This window comes from Choloepus didactylus, chromosome 14 (genome assembly GCF_015220235.1).
Source record: "Choloepus didactylus isolate mChoDid1 chromosome 14, mChoDid1.pri, whole genome shotgun sequence".
In the NCBI taxonomy this organism is placed as follows: domain Eukaryota; kingdom Metazoa; phylum Chordata; class Mammalia; order Pilosa; family Megalonychidae; genus Choloepus; species Choloepus didactylus.
Window position 1 is genome coordinate 27,628,112 of NC_051320.1, and position 16,004 is coordinate 27,644,115.

Genomic DNA, 16,004 nt, shown 5'->3' on the forward strand with positions numbered 1-16,004 from the left:
TGGAGTCGAGAGGTCACTCTGGTGGACATTCTTATGCACTATATAGATAACACCTCTTAGGCTTTAATGTATTGGAATAGCTAGAAGTATATACCTGAAACTACCAAACTCCAACCCAGCAGTCTGGACTCCTGAAGATGATTATATAATAATGTAGATTACAAGGGGTGACAGTGTGATTGTGAAGACCTTGTGGATCACACCCCCTTTATCTAGTGTATGGATGAGTGGAGGAATGGGGATAAAAACTAAAGGACAAATGGGGTGGGATGGGGGGATGATTTGGGTGTTCTTTTTTCACTTTTATTTTTTATTCTTGTTCTGGTTCTTTCAGAGATAGATTGTGGTGATGAATGCATAACTATGTTAGCATACTGTGGACAGTGGATTGTATATCATGGATGATTGTATGGTGTGTGAATGTATTTCAATAAAACTGAATTTAAAAAAAAAAAAAAAAAAAAGACTAGGGCAAACTGGGCCAAAGGGTAAAAGTCGAAACTGTGTTTTAAAACTTCAACTTCCATGTGAGACCAAGGGAAGAGATGTCTATTTGGTGCAAGTATATTTTCTAAACAGTATAACTCTACAGTCAGTTTGTTCAAACACCACGATTACATGGAAATTTGAATAGGAAGTGAGATGTGGTAGGTTAGTATAGGTTACAGTGAAATAGTGACACATCCCAAAGTAATTTAGGCAGAGAATAAAAATATATATGCAGCCCCCCCCCCCCCAGGAGCTGGGGGAAAATGCAGAAGTGTTGGACTTCCTCACCTGGACTGAGGCTGATGTTGTCACAAACATTGAGAACTGGTGGTTTGATGTGCCAAGCCCTCTATCATGGGACTTGCCCTTATGAAGCTCGTTACTGCAAAGGAGAGACTAAACTTGCATATAATTGTGCCTAAGAGTCTCCCCCTGAGTACCTCTTTGTTGCTCAGATGTGGCTTGCTCTCTAACTAAGCCACCTGGGCAGGTGAACTCACTGCCCTCCCCTCTATGTGGGACCAGACTCCCAGGGGTATAAATCTCCTTGGCAACGCAGGATATGACTCCCGGGGATGAATCTGGACCCAGCATTGTGGGATTGAGAGCATCTTCTTGACCAAAAGGGGGATGCAAAATGAAACAAAATAAAGTTCCAGTGGCTGAGAGATTTCAAATGGAGTGGAGAGGTCACTCTGGGGGATATTCTTACGCGCTATATAGATAATACTTTTAAGGTTTTATTGTACTGGTTTTATTGTACTGGAATAGCTAGAAGTAAATACCTGAAACTATCAAACTCCAACCCAGTAGTCTGGACTCCTGAATATGACTGTATAATAATGTAGCTTACAAGGGGTGACAGTGTGATTGTGAAAACCTTGTGGATCACACTCCCTTTATCCAGTGTATGGATGAGTAGAAAAATGGGGACAAAAACTAAATGAAAAATAGGGTGAGATGGGGGGGATGATTTGGGTGTTCCTTTTTACTTTTATTTTTTATTCGTATTCTGATTCTTTCTGGTGTAAGGAAAACATTCAAAAATAGATTGGGGTGATGAATGCACAGCTATATGATGGTACTGTGAACAACTGTACACCATGGATGATTGAAAACACATGAAAAGATATTCAACATCATTAGCCATTAGGGAAATGCAAATTAAAACCACCATAAGATATTATCTCACATGCACTAGAATGGATATTATTTTTAAAATACAGAAAATAGTAAGTGCCGGTGAGATGCAGAGAAGAATGTAAAATGGTGCAGCCATTGTGGAAAGCAAATTGGCAGTTCCTCAGAAGTTAAACATAGAATTACCAAATAACTCGGCAATCCCACTTCTAGGTAAATACTCGAAAGAACTGAATGCAGGGACTTGAACAGATATTTGCACACCAACATTCACAACAGCATTATTCACAATAGCCAAAATATGGAAGGAACCCAAGTGTCCAACAATAGATGGATGGATCAACAAAATATGGTATATACACACACACTTTTTATAGTTGAGTAATAGTCAACTATAAAAAGAAATGAAGTTCTGATACATGAGACATCAATGAACCTTGAAGACATTATGTTGAGTGAAATAAGTAGAACACAAAGGAACAGTGATTTCTCTTATATGAAATAGCCATAATATGCAAACACCTAGATATAAAAGGTAGGATACAGGTTACCAGGGTGTGGGGGGTGGAGGGGGCATGGAATTGGGAGTTTTTGCATAATGGGTGTAGGGTTTCTGTTTCGGGTGATGGGAAAATTCTGGTAATGCGTGGCAGTGAGGGTAGCACAACATTGTGAATGTGATTAATTCCACAAAATAGTATGCTTGGGAGTGGTTGAGATGGGGAAGTTTGTTATATACGTGTCTCCACAATTAAAGAAACACAAAGAACAACTAAAGAGACAAAAACAATTAAATGCAAAAAATGATCCTGGACAAGATTTAATAATGGAGCAGAAAGTCCTAAAAGGACATTATTGGGATGTAGAAAAACACTGGAATATAGGCTGATAGCTTTATATTAATGTTAGATTTCTTGAACTTTGTAATTGTACTTAAGGTAGATACATAAGTGAATCTCCTTGTTCTTAGGAAATGTTCATGGAGTATTATGTGTTCAAGAAGCCTATTTACAGCCTACTCGTACACGTTCTAGATAACTGATAGATAATTAGTGGACCCTTGTATTGGGGTTGGGGAGGGGTATGTTGGAGGTTTCTGTATGGGTTTTGTATTATTTTTGCAACTGTCCTATAAGTGTGAAATTATTTCGAAATAAAAAGTTTAAGAAAACAAACCGAATAAGACAATGACAGAAGGACATTTTTGGGAAAACATCATTCCAGGGAGAGGCCATAGCAGGGAAAAAGTGCCTGGTGTGGTCAAAGGATGGTAAGCAGACAAATGTGACTGCAATGCAAGGTGCAGAAGCGAAAAATATCGAAGAGGTAGGTTGTAACCAGATCATGAAGATCCTGAGGGCAGGCTAAGGAATGTGGCCTTTTTCTTTTAAATGTAATGAAATGCATTAAGGAGTAAGCTTTTGCTAAGGGAAATGACAATTACACTTTCAGGGATTCAGAAGCATAAAATGTAGGTGTGATGGGACAACTAGAGTTCACAGACTTACAGTTGGTCTGTCCTCTTCCCCTGCCCCCTTCCCAAGGGTCCCGGGAGAAGCAGGGTGCTAACCTCATTATAAAAAGAAGGCACCATACCGAGAGGGGCAGCAAATTGTTTTCATCTTGCAAACCGGCTCTGACCAACCGACAAAGGTTTTCTGAAGTGACGCTTTCAAAGGTTTCCTAGGCTGCATCCAGGCTCAGGTAACAATGTTTCAATCACTTGGCAATGTCTGCCATGGGTGTCATGACAAGGACATGTGTGTTATGTCTTTCGGCCAGTGGCTATAACGCAAAGACTTCTTTAATGTTCCTAAAGTCTATGTTCCACGAAGACCAATCTCCTGTGACCTGGTGCATTATACTATCCAAGGAGATGACTCCACTTTAATTCTACTCTGCCCTTTTTTCAGTGCCTGTGGTTCCACACACATTCCTACTCTGTTTCAGAGAAATAGAACTTGTTTAGATGGCCCAGGTGTCAGAATTTTGAGCACTGAGAAAAATTAAACGACACAAGATCTACCATCCAGAATGCTCACCTTTTTCGCTCCTTGCTCTTCCTCCACACCGTCTCCTATAACAACATACACCACTTTCCTTCCAAACCTTTGGATGATCCTCTCAAAACAGCTTTCCTTTCCTAATGAATAAAAAATGATAAAATATTGAAAATGTGAAGTATGAGTATCTCAATTGAACTTGGCTTATAAAATGCTTTCTTCTTGCTTCTGATTCAGTTCTCTCATTTGCACAAACTACAAGGGTTTCTTAGAGGCCATGGGGCTGTTTGTGGAATGGTACAATAAATTAAAAGTCATAAATCAATTAACAATGGGGGTGGTCTGTCCTTTTTTAATACTCTTTTCCCAAGGATCTATTCACTAAATAGTATGATCCAATCAATCACAGTACAGCAGTTGAGGGAAAAGTACAATTTTTCAGTAGTAACTTCTTTTTCTCGGCAAGCTGAAACTAAACAAGGCATGCAGTATTGGCAACATATTTTAACCAAAAAAAAATGGTTCATAATATTTCAAACTCTGAGAATAATATCTGATCCACAGACAATAGAGAATGATGAAAAGTAACAAGCTGGGTTTGTAACAGCAAGAGGAAACGCTCATTGGAATTGGTTTATCCCTTTGTTTTCAGGTTGGGATTCTATTTAAATTAAAGCCCCCCTTTCCCACTCCCAAAAAACAAACAGAAAACAAACCTAATGTGTTTACCTGAAATAGTCTCATAAAACTGCCTGTGAAATAAACATCAGGTAATTCGGGGTACTCCTGAGAGATCATGCCCACCTCACCCAGGTATCTGGTGTTCTCTAAAGAGACCTTTATCTGTCTATTATCTTTCCCATGTCAGGACTGGGTTTGGGCCCCCATGGCGGCCACTGTCAGCACAGTTAATGCCGGCATTGTTTCTGCTTAGAGAGGAAACTGGTGTTCCAAGCCCTCAGCTGCCAATAGGGTCATTTTAATGGACAATGGGACAGTTTATAGTTTTCAAATGTGAATGGCAGAGCCAGGCCTGCACTTCTTTCAAATAAGGATCAGATATACCCATGAACAAATTGCTTGTTTGCTTAAACAAATGTCTGCTTTATATTTGTATTTTGCACTAAAATCTCTCGTTTGCATCTGACAGAATGAAATAGGGCCAGCCTTATTCAAAGGATGCAATTTCAATGCTGCTTTAGTTATCCACCAAACTGTGAAATATTCAATCACTTTACGAAATAAACACCAAGTATTGTTTTCATTGCAAAAATATACAACCCAAAACTTTGATGTCATGATGCTTTTTCATCCTTACAAGGAAAATGCTTAGGTATTTTGGCAAAGTTTCCTTTGTGTGAAAAAAGAAGGTAAACTCAATGTTATTCAAGGTGAAGCTGGGATGGACAAAATAAAGTTCTCATTCATATATTATCTCCTGTAGGCTTTGGTAAGAATTTGGGGTCACGTAGAATTTCTTCCATAATAAAGATTAAGAACATGAAGCTAACTTTTAGAAGTTCTTTAGAAATCTTAACGTCAAGTTTTCAATTTGATGAATCCACTTTGTTTTAAAGGGCATTAAAGCTCTGCTGAATGATAAAGCAGTCATCTCCTTCTCTGGCTTTGGAATTTTGCTACAATGAAAATTCCTGGGTTTTCTGCACTGATCCCAAAATTATATCTCAGATCTCATTTGATGGCAAAATCAGTCACTACAGACTTTCAATCTTTACTTATTTAAAAAAAAAAAAAAGTGATTTTGAGATAATTTCTACCACCACAGTTTTTAATTCTAATTTGTATTCTATATTGAAAAAAAATCAAGCCTGATATTGCAAACACAATGTCCATTTAAATAAATACTTATTTCCTATTATCCTGTCATTTTCAAATCACTGGAATTCAAGTTCACGATGTAATATGTTACTTGCACTTTCCTTCTGGGAAGGTAAGCACTAACCTTTTTGTACTGGCTTGGATTTTGCTGATAAAACTTTGCTAGGATGTCTGCCTTCCTACAGAATACAATATAACTTCTATTTATAGATATACATGAAAACAAGATTAACACCTGACAGTGTAAACTGATTGCTATCTTTATGCAACATGGGAATATATAAAAATTCAGGTTATAACAGGAATTCTATTTCATATCTTTCTTTTTATAGGTATTTTCCAGCATTCTGCTCTTGGCCCTTCTCAGAAGGCATCAGTAATTCTCAAACTCCAAATAGGGAGAATTTCCAGCTTCAGAAGTCTATTTTCTCCACAGGCTCTTCAAACTCAACATTTATAAGACCAGACCCTTATCGTTCCCATCATACCTGATTCTTCATCAATTGACAGTGTCACTACTGACCCAGCTGCCTGAGGAAACCTCTGTGCTTGCCACCTTCACAAATCTCCCTTTATTCATCCGTTTCATTCGCCAAACATGTATTAAGTACTCCTGTGTGCTGGGCACATTCATTACAATAATGAGCAAGACAGACTTCATCCTCAAGGATATCACTGTCTGGTAGGGAAGTCAGACTCCGAATACTTAATTATACCAGTAATTCTTTAGCCATAGTTTTTGGTAAGTGCTTTGAAGGAGAACTACAGGAAGCATAAAAGTGTAGCCAGATGGAGAATCAGACTTACAGGGATTTTTGCCCTTTTTCTTTCCATGGAGCTAAGCAGCAACTGCGATGCTCATTTCCTTCCTCAGGGCTTGCTAAAATAAGGATCATCTTAGCGTAACATACAAAACCTTTTATGACTAGATCCAATTCTACCAGCTTCAGCTTCCTAGCAGCCTGCACACCAGCCACTCAGGACCACTCAAAAGTCCCTTAGCAGGGAACTTGTTTTAATTTCTTGGTACCTTTGCTGACTCTAGTCTGTCTGCCTGGTGAACTCTTATTTACCCTTCAATACCCAGCTCAAATGCCATTTCTTCCTTTGGTTTTCACCGACACCTGCCATCTGCTGCCTCCTGGTTGGGAGTGACTGCTTCCTGGCTCCTGTGCACATTCAGGCACTTGGCAGTAGGAACCCCCATGCTGTGGAAAGAAGTCTGGACCTCGGAAATAAATAGGCCTCGCCTGACCACTGTTTTGACACTTACAAGCAGTTGACCTGGACAATTTACTTCAGTCTCTGAGCTTTAGTTTCCTCATTTCAAAATGGAAGGGTTGGGACGATTAAAGTGTACAATAAAGTGTACAACGCTTAGCACAATTCTAGGCTATAGTAGATACTTGATAAATGCTCATTTACTTACTTATCATATTACTTTATAGTTATTTGTAAATCTGCTTCCCCTACTAGACAGTGAATTCACTCTTACTTCCTTGCAAGGCGCCTTGTATGCAGGAGACCCTCAAATGTTCATTGACTTGGGTCATCCTATGTCCTTTTCTTCCTATGTAGGAAACCTTATCTAACACCTTGAATAATGAGCAACTTGAGGATAGGATCTGGGCTTCATTCATTTTTGTGTTTCCAGAAGCTTTCAGTAGCTCTGTCCATGGCAGGCTCTCAAATGATACATAAACCAGTAGGCTTCATTGTAAGGTCCAGAGTTAATATTTGTGGTTTAATCCATATGACACTGCCTTTATTTCTCATTTTTAAGGTACACTGTGTCCGAATATACATAACTCCACAACTAACTGAAGAATGAATGTGTGGCTAAGTAGGTGATTTTGCCACAAAATATCAAACACCTATTTTGAATAAACTTGTCTTTATTAGCTGAACATTAGAATCATTTGAGGAACTTTTAAATTCTAATGCCCAGGCTGCACACCTGACTAACTACATCAGAATTCTGGGGGATGGGAACCCAGGCTCAGCTTTCTGTTTCTCTTAAGCTCACCAAAGATTCTCCAGTACGCAGCCCCGGTTGAAAACCCCTGAACCGACACGATCTTTTTTGTGTCTGGGTGTGGCCTGCTGACTGGCTCAGCCTTGTAACTCAAACTGTGGTCCAGAGTCTAGCAGCATGGGCATCACCTGTGGGCTTAGGAATGCAGATGCTTGGGCCTAGACCAGACTTCTCAATCAGAACCTGCATTTTAATGAGACACCCCCCCCAGGGGATTTTTATGCTCATTATGGTTTAAGAAGTCCTGCCTTAGACCACTGCCTCCAGAATGTGATTTAATAACTCACCCTAGGCTGATAAAAATGTCTTTTTTTTTTAAAAAAAAAGAGATGGGGGTGTGTACAAAAAGAGGGGATTACAAAATCAATAACTACTCTGAGATTTTTTTGAGGAAGAATTTCCCCATTCTGACTGCTGCCATTACAATCCAGGTCAGATTACACAATTGCCCAAATGTTCACACTTCCCTCTGCACCTTCCTTAGTGCTCAATGTTTACTGGAGGCCTGCTCTATAATTTCATCTGATGAATCTTCTAAAACATAACTGCCTCCAGATGATCCTCTGCTCAGAAACCTGCGCTGCTTCCCTCCTACTTAATGATCCGAAAGTCTGATTCCTTCCCAGGCTCAATTAAGCATTACTTCTTTCTTGACCGTCAAGAAAATTATTAGAGGGGTTTTATTTCTACTTTGTGTAGCTCTGTACTACTGTTTGCTTTAGATTATATATGTTTTTGTGAATGTTGCCTAAAAGAACAAAAATGAAATAATTCAGAACTGATGTTGTGTTCAGTATATCTAAAACGCACAGTCTTAATGTTAGCCAGTAAAGTAAAATTATATGAGAAAAATAACTTCAGCCACTTGGATTATGCTTTGGATTTCTCTTGATGTCTAAAGTCAATTTTGAAAAAATAAATTCTTCTAGTTTTCTAACTTGTTTAGCATTCAGGAAAAAAAAACAAAAAAACAGCTCATTTACTGACTTTACTTTTTACCAGCCTGAAGGAGTAGGGTTGATTGTTAAAAATAAGAACAAAAATAAAAGAGCTCACCTATTTTAGTTGCACTGTAAATATTTTCTATTGGAAATACAATTCCTAATCCGTACAGCAGGACTTTTGCCAATGCTGGGATAAGCTGAGTAGTTGTTACTAAGATATTCACACAGTTTGTCCTATGAAAATAGAAAAAAAAAGAGAGACTGTTGAAAAATAAATTTCCAAAATGAGAGAGCCCGAGCCTGCGGTTTTCCCAGCAAAGCCTCCCCGGGGTGCCGGGGTCCGGGAGGGGCTCACCGGGAGTGGATGAGGGTGAGCGCCTTCAGGGCCAGCGTCAACCAGGAATCCGTGAGGGCTTCGATCTCCGCCCTGAGCTGCAGCCAGGCTTCTCTCTTGGCCGGGCCAAGCAGACCTGTGGGGTTGACGAGAACATGATGAACTACCTCCTAACCAATGCATCTCTTTGACATATGCTTAAATAATGAACATTTCTTTTGATACAACTACCAACATCCTCAAGCTTTATAGGACACAAAGTAATTTTTTCACATACTATCATTCATTTGACAAATATTTAGTTAGTGCCAAAGGGAACATCATTCAGTTTTGCTTCCCTGGCGTCCCTTCTTCTGGTTACAGAACAACTCATCTCTTCTTTTGGGGGAGCCAGCTCTTCTCCATTCCTCCTAACCATGTAACTGGGGCAGAGCTAACCCTGCCCTCTGGCTTCTGAGTGAGGCATATGACCTTGGTGAAGCCTTGAAAGTCAGTCTTGGAACTTTAGCCTAATCTTTCCCCCAATGACATTGCTAAATGGGCAGAACATAAACCTGGAACTACTGGTGGTCGTCTCTGCCACTTCTTGGGAGAGTGTGACTTGGAATGACTCCTACCAAGGAGAAAGCATAAGAGATTCCTGACAGCATCATTTAAGCACCAGGATTTAGCTATGTCTGACGCTGATACCACCCCTAAACTTTTCATTATTCAGTCAACAATTCCCTTTTATGGCTAAGCCATTTGGAACAATAACCAAAAGGATCCTACTAAAAACACTTACCTGGTAGAAGGATCTTTACAACCCATCTGATTTACGCACGGGTTGTGAATCCCTCTTGATAAGTAGGACAACTGAATGTCAGAGAGGTTAAGAAACTTGTTTAAGGTCACACCACTGCTGTTAAGTAATGGAGCCAGCACTAGACTACAACAGCCAGGGTAGTTGGCACTAGTCTAATATAGGAGGGAAAGCACTGGTTAGATGAAACTGCTCTAAAAGAGTTATTAGAAACAAAAAAGTAGGAAGCAAAAGTGTGTGGTACTTCTAGAATTTTATCTTGACCATCCTAACTAACCCAGTAGGGCACTGGTGATAGTCACTTGCCTCCAACATTGTTTTTGTAGGTGTTGTAGATCTCTTTCACTCGTCTGTAGCGGAAGGCCAACTTTCTCATCCAGTCCACACCACCCCGCACGCCAGTGGCTAAGCACAAATTAGCACTGGTTGCTGCAGCAGGAAAGCCATCTGTTCCAAAGTTATATGTGCTATTTAGATGCAAGAAAAGCCCAAAGTTAACCAAACAGAAAGTTCATTTTAATTAGCTGAGCAGTTAAACTATAAAATGGAGATGATCACGTCACATTTCAACATGGCTCACCTTAGGTCTTGCCCATTATCATCTGAAGAGACATCGTCTATATGAACTTGATCACATTCCTAAAACAAAATTAAAATGTACATGTTATTTTAAAGAAAGCATCTAAAATTTTTTGAAAAAGATCAGACACAGCTATTTAAAAAAAAAAGTCAAACACTTAATTGGAGTATTTTTAACTATGTCAATCAGTAGGTGGCAGTCTTGCTAAATTGACATTTTTATCTACTTAGGATTGCCCTTGAATGTAAGAAACAAGCAATGCCATTAACGACTACTGTTATTCAGCTTTCAGAAAACACATTTTTGTGTTTAGAAAGGAAAGTGATTGAAAACAATTAGCATATGTGTTCCATAAACCTCAGGTACCTTAAGACATCACGCTGCTCAAAGCTGATTCAGTCAATGTCTAAGCATAACTGAAACCAGACATTTTGGTAAATGTAACATGCTAGAAAAATTAAACCTGATGCTAACTGCCAATGAAATTATGACCTCTGATTGCTGTTGAGCCACACACAACACGGCCTGAGGCCACTGTGCTGAGGAGCCCAGACAAAAAATCTGTTACTAGTTTGCCATTTATTTGAGAGATGTAAGTTTTATTCTCTCTCTCTCTCTCTTTCTCTCTGGGTGTGTGTGGCGGAAAAGAGCAGGGATGACTTCAAAATCTAAATAAAAATCAAACCACGCTGCCTTTTTGAAGATAATGTCTGTTTTGCAATTATTATATATTTATATGAAGTTATTGGATTTATCAGTTTATTATAAAATAATGTTATTGTGAACAGACCTGAGTTTTAGATCCCAAACATCCTGCAAACAGTTTAGAATAGGAGGCCCTACCTGTGGGGTAAAAGCTCTAATGGAATGAGTTAACTTTCATGCACCTGTTTGCATAAATGAATACTCCAGCATCTTACCACTGTATTCCAAGCCCCTAGCACAGTTGTGGGAAGAGTAGGTGCTCAGTAAATATTTGTTGAATGAAGGCATGCTAATTTGAAGATATATAAGGTCTCTAGTCCAGAAACAAATCACACACTTGGCATGCTTTCATATTGCCATCACTATTCTTCTCTTGGCAATTAGATTCCAAATATCCCAGAGCCCTTTATCATATTTACTTCCATTAGGGTGTTAGTTTAAAAAACTATTAGAGAAATTTCCAAGCAGGCATCCTGCATTTTAGAAGGTTCTTCTGCCGACTAGAGCTCTGGTCATGTTTCAGATACATAGTTAACTTTATAAAATATATTCTATCCCTCTACTGTTCAATATTAAGTTTGTGACAAAGATGACATACACAAAGCACTGTAGTAATAGAATGCATGTTTTTAGGTTGCCAGTTCCTTCTGAACAAATTCTTTTCTCTCATGGATTGGTGAGGAAGGGAGCAGGAGATAGAAGTGGAAAGAAACTCAAACCAGCTGTTCCTTAACAGAATTAAAATTGTGACCCCCCAACCTCTTTTGCAAAGCATCTATTTTCCAGCCACCCCTCTCCCAGCAAGCAGCAAGTTCCAAGGAGGAAAAGACTTTGACCTTGTAACCTTCCCCTCCTCTCCTGAGGTCCATACCTCAGATAAGAAAAAAGGAAAAGCTCTTGGAGGAGGAGCCCTCACAGGCTGACTGTGAATTTAACATTTTAAAAACAGGTCATTATTTGAAAACGTGGTTCGGAGCTTCTCAGAGTTATTAATTTAAGTTTATTTCAGAAGATCAGTGATAGCCGTTTGTGTTTTCAACATTCTGCTTATTCTAGTTTTAAAGAGTTGCTAAACCAGGAGTAGAAATTCTGCCATTTATCTGACCTGAAAATGAATTTTTGATAAATTGCTACTTTTTTAGGGTATGTAATTAGCTTACCCCCAAAATAAAAGCCATGGTGCCATGATGGGGAAATTTTCTCTCTTGGGAGAAAGAACAGAAGGAGGAGGAACTTGAGGAACAAGAAGAGGGAAAGATAAGTTAAAAAGAATTGAATTCAAGGAATGAAAGCTGATCTAAAATTACCTGGTTAACTCTAGGTCTGGGAAGACTTCTTGGGAAAAGGTAGGGAGTTAAGACGCTTTTCTTAAACTAATTTACTTGTAAATCTCCATTACTGACAGAGAAGGAACTTATCTCCTGATGGTTGTTAACGACCCCACTGTCGCTATTGTACTCTGACATCCTGTATTTGTTTTCTCCTGCTAGCTTTAGTTAAAACTTTTTGTTCCCAAGCAGTGGCCCTCATCTGAAGTATTGCTCAGTATCTGGGTTAGCTCTAATTAACTGTCAACAGCTTCAAGCTTTTACTTGCAGATATTCAGAATGCTTTGATTAAAACAAAGTCTGGTGTGATGACAACAAGGAAATCCTCATTCTTTATCCTTAAAGTTTTTCTAGAAGTATTTTAATGAAAATAAATTCAAAAATCAAGAACGGTTTTTAAAGGGCCTATTTAGCACCTTTTATGGAACTGTAGCCCATTTTACTTATGAACAATGGAAAAATATGATAGTACACAAACCTCAAATACATAAAATACCTACTAAGAATTCATTAACTGTAAGCTTTTGTATGTGCTTACAAGTAATGGTATAAATGCCTGGGGAAAAAAGGGCTTTTTTTATTTCAAAAAAGTTTCATGGTAAACAGTAGTAGTATTATTTTAATGCTTACCTATTGTAAACTTTCATTCCCAAAAGTATGGAGAATATTAAGATACTGAAATATTTCACAGCAGAGATGTGTAATAGGTGGACTTGTTCTGAAATTAGAAACTGCAATGACCTTCCTTGGATCATGAAACCCATGGTGGGTGAGCTCCCCCTTCTTTGACTTGTCAGATGCCGTCTAGCTTTTTGTTTGCCTGTTTTCTTAAGAGCCTGATTTTAAGTTTTTTAGTTTCCAAATTTGTTTTAAAACCAGAAAATTAGATAACTGCAGGAGGGTAGTAGGGCCTGATTTAAAAGCCCATGCGTGGCTTTAAGTAGAAGCAGCTCTGGACCCATTAAAACAAAAAGAGCAACAAACTTTAAAACCCTACTGGAAAAACTCTATGGAAGCAGAAGACAGAATGGAAGCTTAATCTCATCTCCAGGTGCCAAAACATATTACTAAAAACCCTAATTTGGTGCTTAATATACAGACTTCAGAACATATAGAATTCCATGGGAAAACAAGTTTTTATTCCAAAAATGGACTGAACGTGCTGAAAAATGTTCTTTTGAGATAAACCTCCATGTGATACAGTTGTAAGTGATTTTTAAGGAAATAACCACTGAATTAAAGTTTTGGGACAGCATTCACATTTCCAGAGATGACCAACAGTTTGGCTAGTTTAGCATATCTCATGCATTAAACTGTCCTGGTGGGGCTTGAGTTGCCCCAGGGACCCCTGTGGTGTTTGGGTGTCTTCCCTGGGGCTGTCCTGGGGCAGAGGGAGGGATTCCAGGGATCTGAAACCCCTGGTAGATTTCCCACTCCCAATGTCTGAGCTGGCCAATGGGTGCCTCAGCTCAGAAAGCTGGTCACTTATTCATTCGCATATTAGCTTATCTATTAAGGGTCTACTATGCTCTAGGCACAGTTCCAGATACTAAGGACACAGACTTTAAGACAATAGAAAAAAATCTTTACCATCTTGGAGCTAACATTCTAGTGGGGAGACACGCACACAAGAAAATATGTAAATTATATGGTATGTTGGAGACTGATAAATGCTAAGGAAAAAAAATAAAGCAAGGGAGGGGGATATGAAATGCCACGTGGGCGTCTAAGGAAAGAAACTTCCAGGCAAAGGAAAGGGCAGGTTCAAAGGCCCGGTGGCAGAAGGCTGGTGTGGCAGAGGCAAGAGGGGAAGAGGAACCCGGAGCTTGTAGCTCAAGGCAAGGAGCTGGCTGTGCCAGGCAAGCAGGGGTGACCTCAAGGCACTTACGATTTAGGAAAAAAGCCAGAAGTTAACTAATCACACCCATCTGATAAATTAATTACAATTACAATTGTGGCAAATGTCTGCAGCACTTCTCTGGAATTCTAAGGAGCATCTTTCTGCTGAATGGTTGAATTCTGTTTAGTCCAACAGGGTTGCAGAGATCTGAAGAAAGAACTGAAATTATATTTTGCTAGACTAGGGAGGGACAGCATGGCCCACGGTTTATCCTTGTTGCTTTTCTGATTAAATGTGATTAAGGCAATCAAATAAGCAAACAGATATGCAGTGGACTGCTAGGAATGGTTTGTAATCACTGCGCTTGTGGTAACATGAACAAAAAAAACAGACTGCCACTGCCATGTAAGAATGGCTGGGAACTCAGGAGGCAAGCCTTCATTTTCACTAGGAAATACCCAGACACTGAGAGATGACAGAACTTAGGGGCTGGTGAGCAGGACCCAAAAAGCAAGGGAGAAGGCTCCTGAAGATACTGTTCCTTTTGCCCCGAAACCAGATGTGAGAATTGGTAGGGGAGCTGGGAAGGGATCAAGAGGTAGGTCAGGAGTTGTTTTTCACTAATGGCTTTGCAAAAGGATGTCAAAATCAGCAACATGTATACCTAAAGGCTTATTAACAAGTTAACAGTAGAGGACTCTATCATGGTAATTAACATTTTTATTTACCTGATTCTTACATGGATTCACATAGCTCGAATAGGTTCTAAAGAAGAGCCAAATCCAGCGTTAAGCAAAGTTGTGATTATCCTTCACTAGGAAAATTTTACAATTGACCACCACTCCCAGCTATTACTAGGGCATACACTCCACTGTTCCCATCCTGAAGTTGGCCCCTCCCTTTTCAGAAGTCCTAAACGCTAAGGACACGCCACACTTTGGCCCTCAATTATCAAAGTGTCCTATACTGCCACCTTGTATCCCTCATAGAGGCTAGTCCTCCCTTCGCCACAGTGACTGCCAACGACTTCAGCACGAGCCATTTCGTACACTTCTTTGTGGAGCTCCTGCACGGGAAAGCACATGGTTTCGCTCACTCACGGTGGCACTGAATTGGGAGGTGTTACTTACAGATGAAAACAAAATAGCATGTGATGCTATAATCCATTTCACAGAGAGGGAAAATCAAGACCCAGAAGAGCCAAATGACTTGTGCCAGATACCTGCTGAGACACCTGCACCTCCGGACTCCGAGTCCACGCTCTCCTCCCAGGCGCCCTTCCATTTCACAGGTCACAGACCACTGCCCACTTGGGGCTGGCCAGGCCCTGGGTCCTTGGAGGCTTGTCGGTTGTTTTGAGCTTAGGGGACTCTGGCTCCCCCATCCGCCGCACTCATCCCAGCCCGTCGCCTGCGCTGGTGATGCTGCCACTGGATCCCAGCCCAAGCTGTGATGTGTGTCCTCCATCCTCCAGCACAAGCACAATCTTTCATCTAATTACCAGGCCTTGAAATGATGGCAGTTCTGAGGTAGAGCTTCTTGGAAGGAGGGCCATTGTGGCAACCAGGTCTCTGCCTGGGGTGGAGGGTTCAGAGCGCGATCGTAGGTGGTGAGAGCATGGGTTTAGCACGTTACTTTGACACAAGGTCCTACCTAGGAGGTCTGGGGCCCAGGAATGTGAATTAGGCGAGCGACGTGGCAAGGGAATCAAAGGAAGGGAGATGGCAGTGATTAGAGGCGCAGCTTCAAGCCCATGGGTGCTGCCCTGCAAGCCTCTGCTTTAACACGACAGGCCGCTACCGTCACCTTTGAGATGAACACCACCAGCCAAATGGCCATCTTTACCCTCACCTGACTTCCCTTTATGTTACACGGCTGCGCTCTGCAGGGGAGCAAAATAAATACAACTAGCAAGCTTCAGTTACTACTGGCCCTCAGCTCCCAGACATCTAAGCACTCGTGGGG

The 16,004-nt window shown here is 40.3% G+C and overlaps 1 protein-coding gene across 1 annotated transcript in view; it reads right to left on the reverse strand.

Annotated features, from left to right (window-relative positions):
* Window positions 1-16,004, reverse strand: part of EYA1 (EYA transcriptional coactivator and phosphatase 1) — a 163,541-nt gene that overhangs the window by 13,112 nt on the left and 134,425 nt on the right. The window contains exons 14-18 of the mRNA XM_037803271.1: window positions 10,167-10,225; window positions 9,893-10,053; window positions 8,806-8,920; window positions 8,563-8,684; window positions 3,672-3,772 (exon numbers count right to left, since the gene is read on the reverse strand). Of these exons, the coding sequence (XP_037659199.1) occupies window positions 3,672-3,772; window positions 8,563-8,684; window positions 8,806-8,920; window positions 9,893-10,053; window positions 10,167-10,225 (558 nt within the window). The remainder of the gene's footprint in view (window positions 1-3,671; window positions 3,773-8,562; window positions 8,685-8,805; window positions 8,921-9,892; window positions 10,054-10,166; window positions 10,226-16,004) is intronic.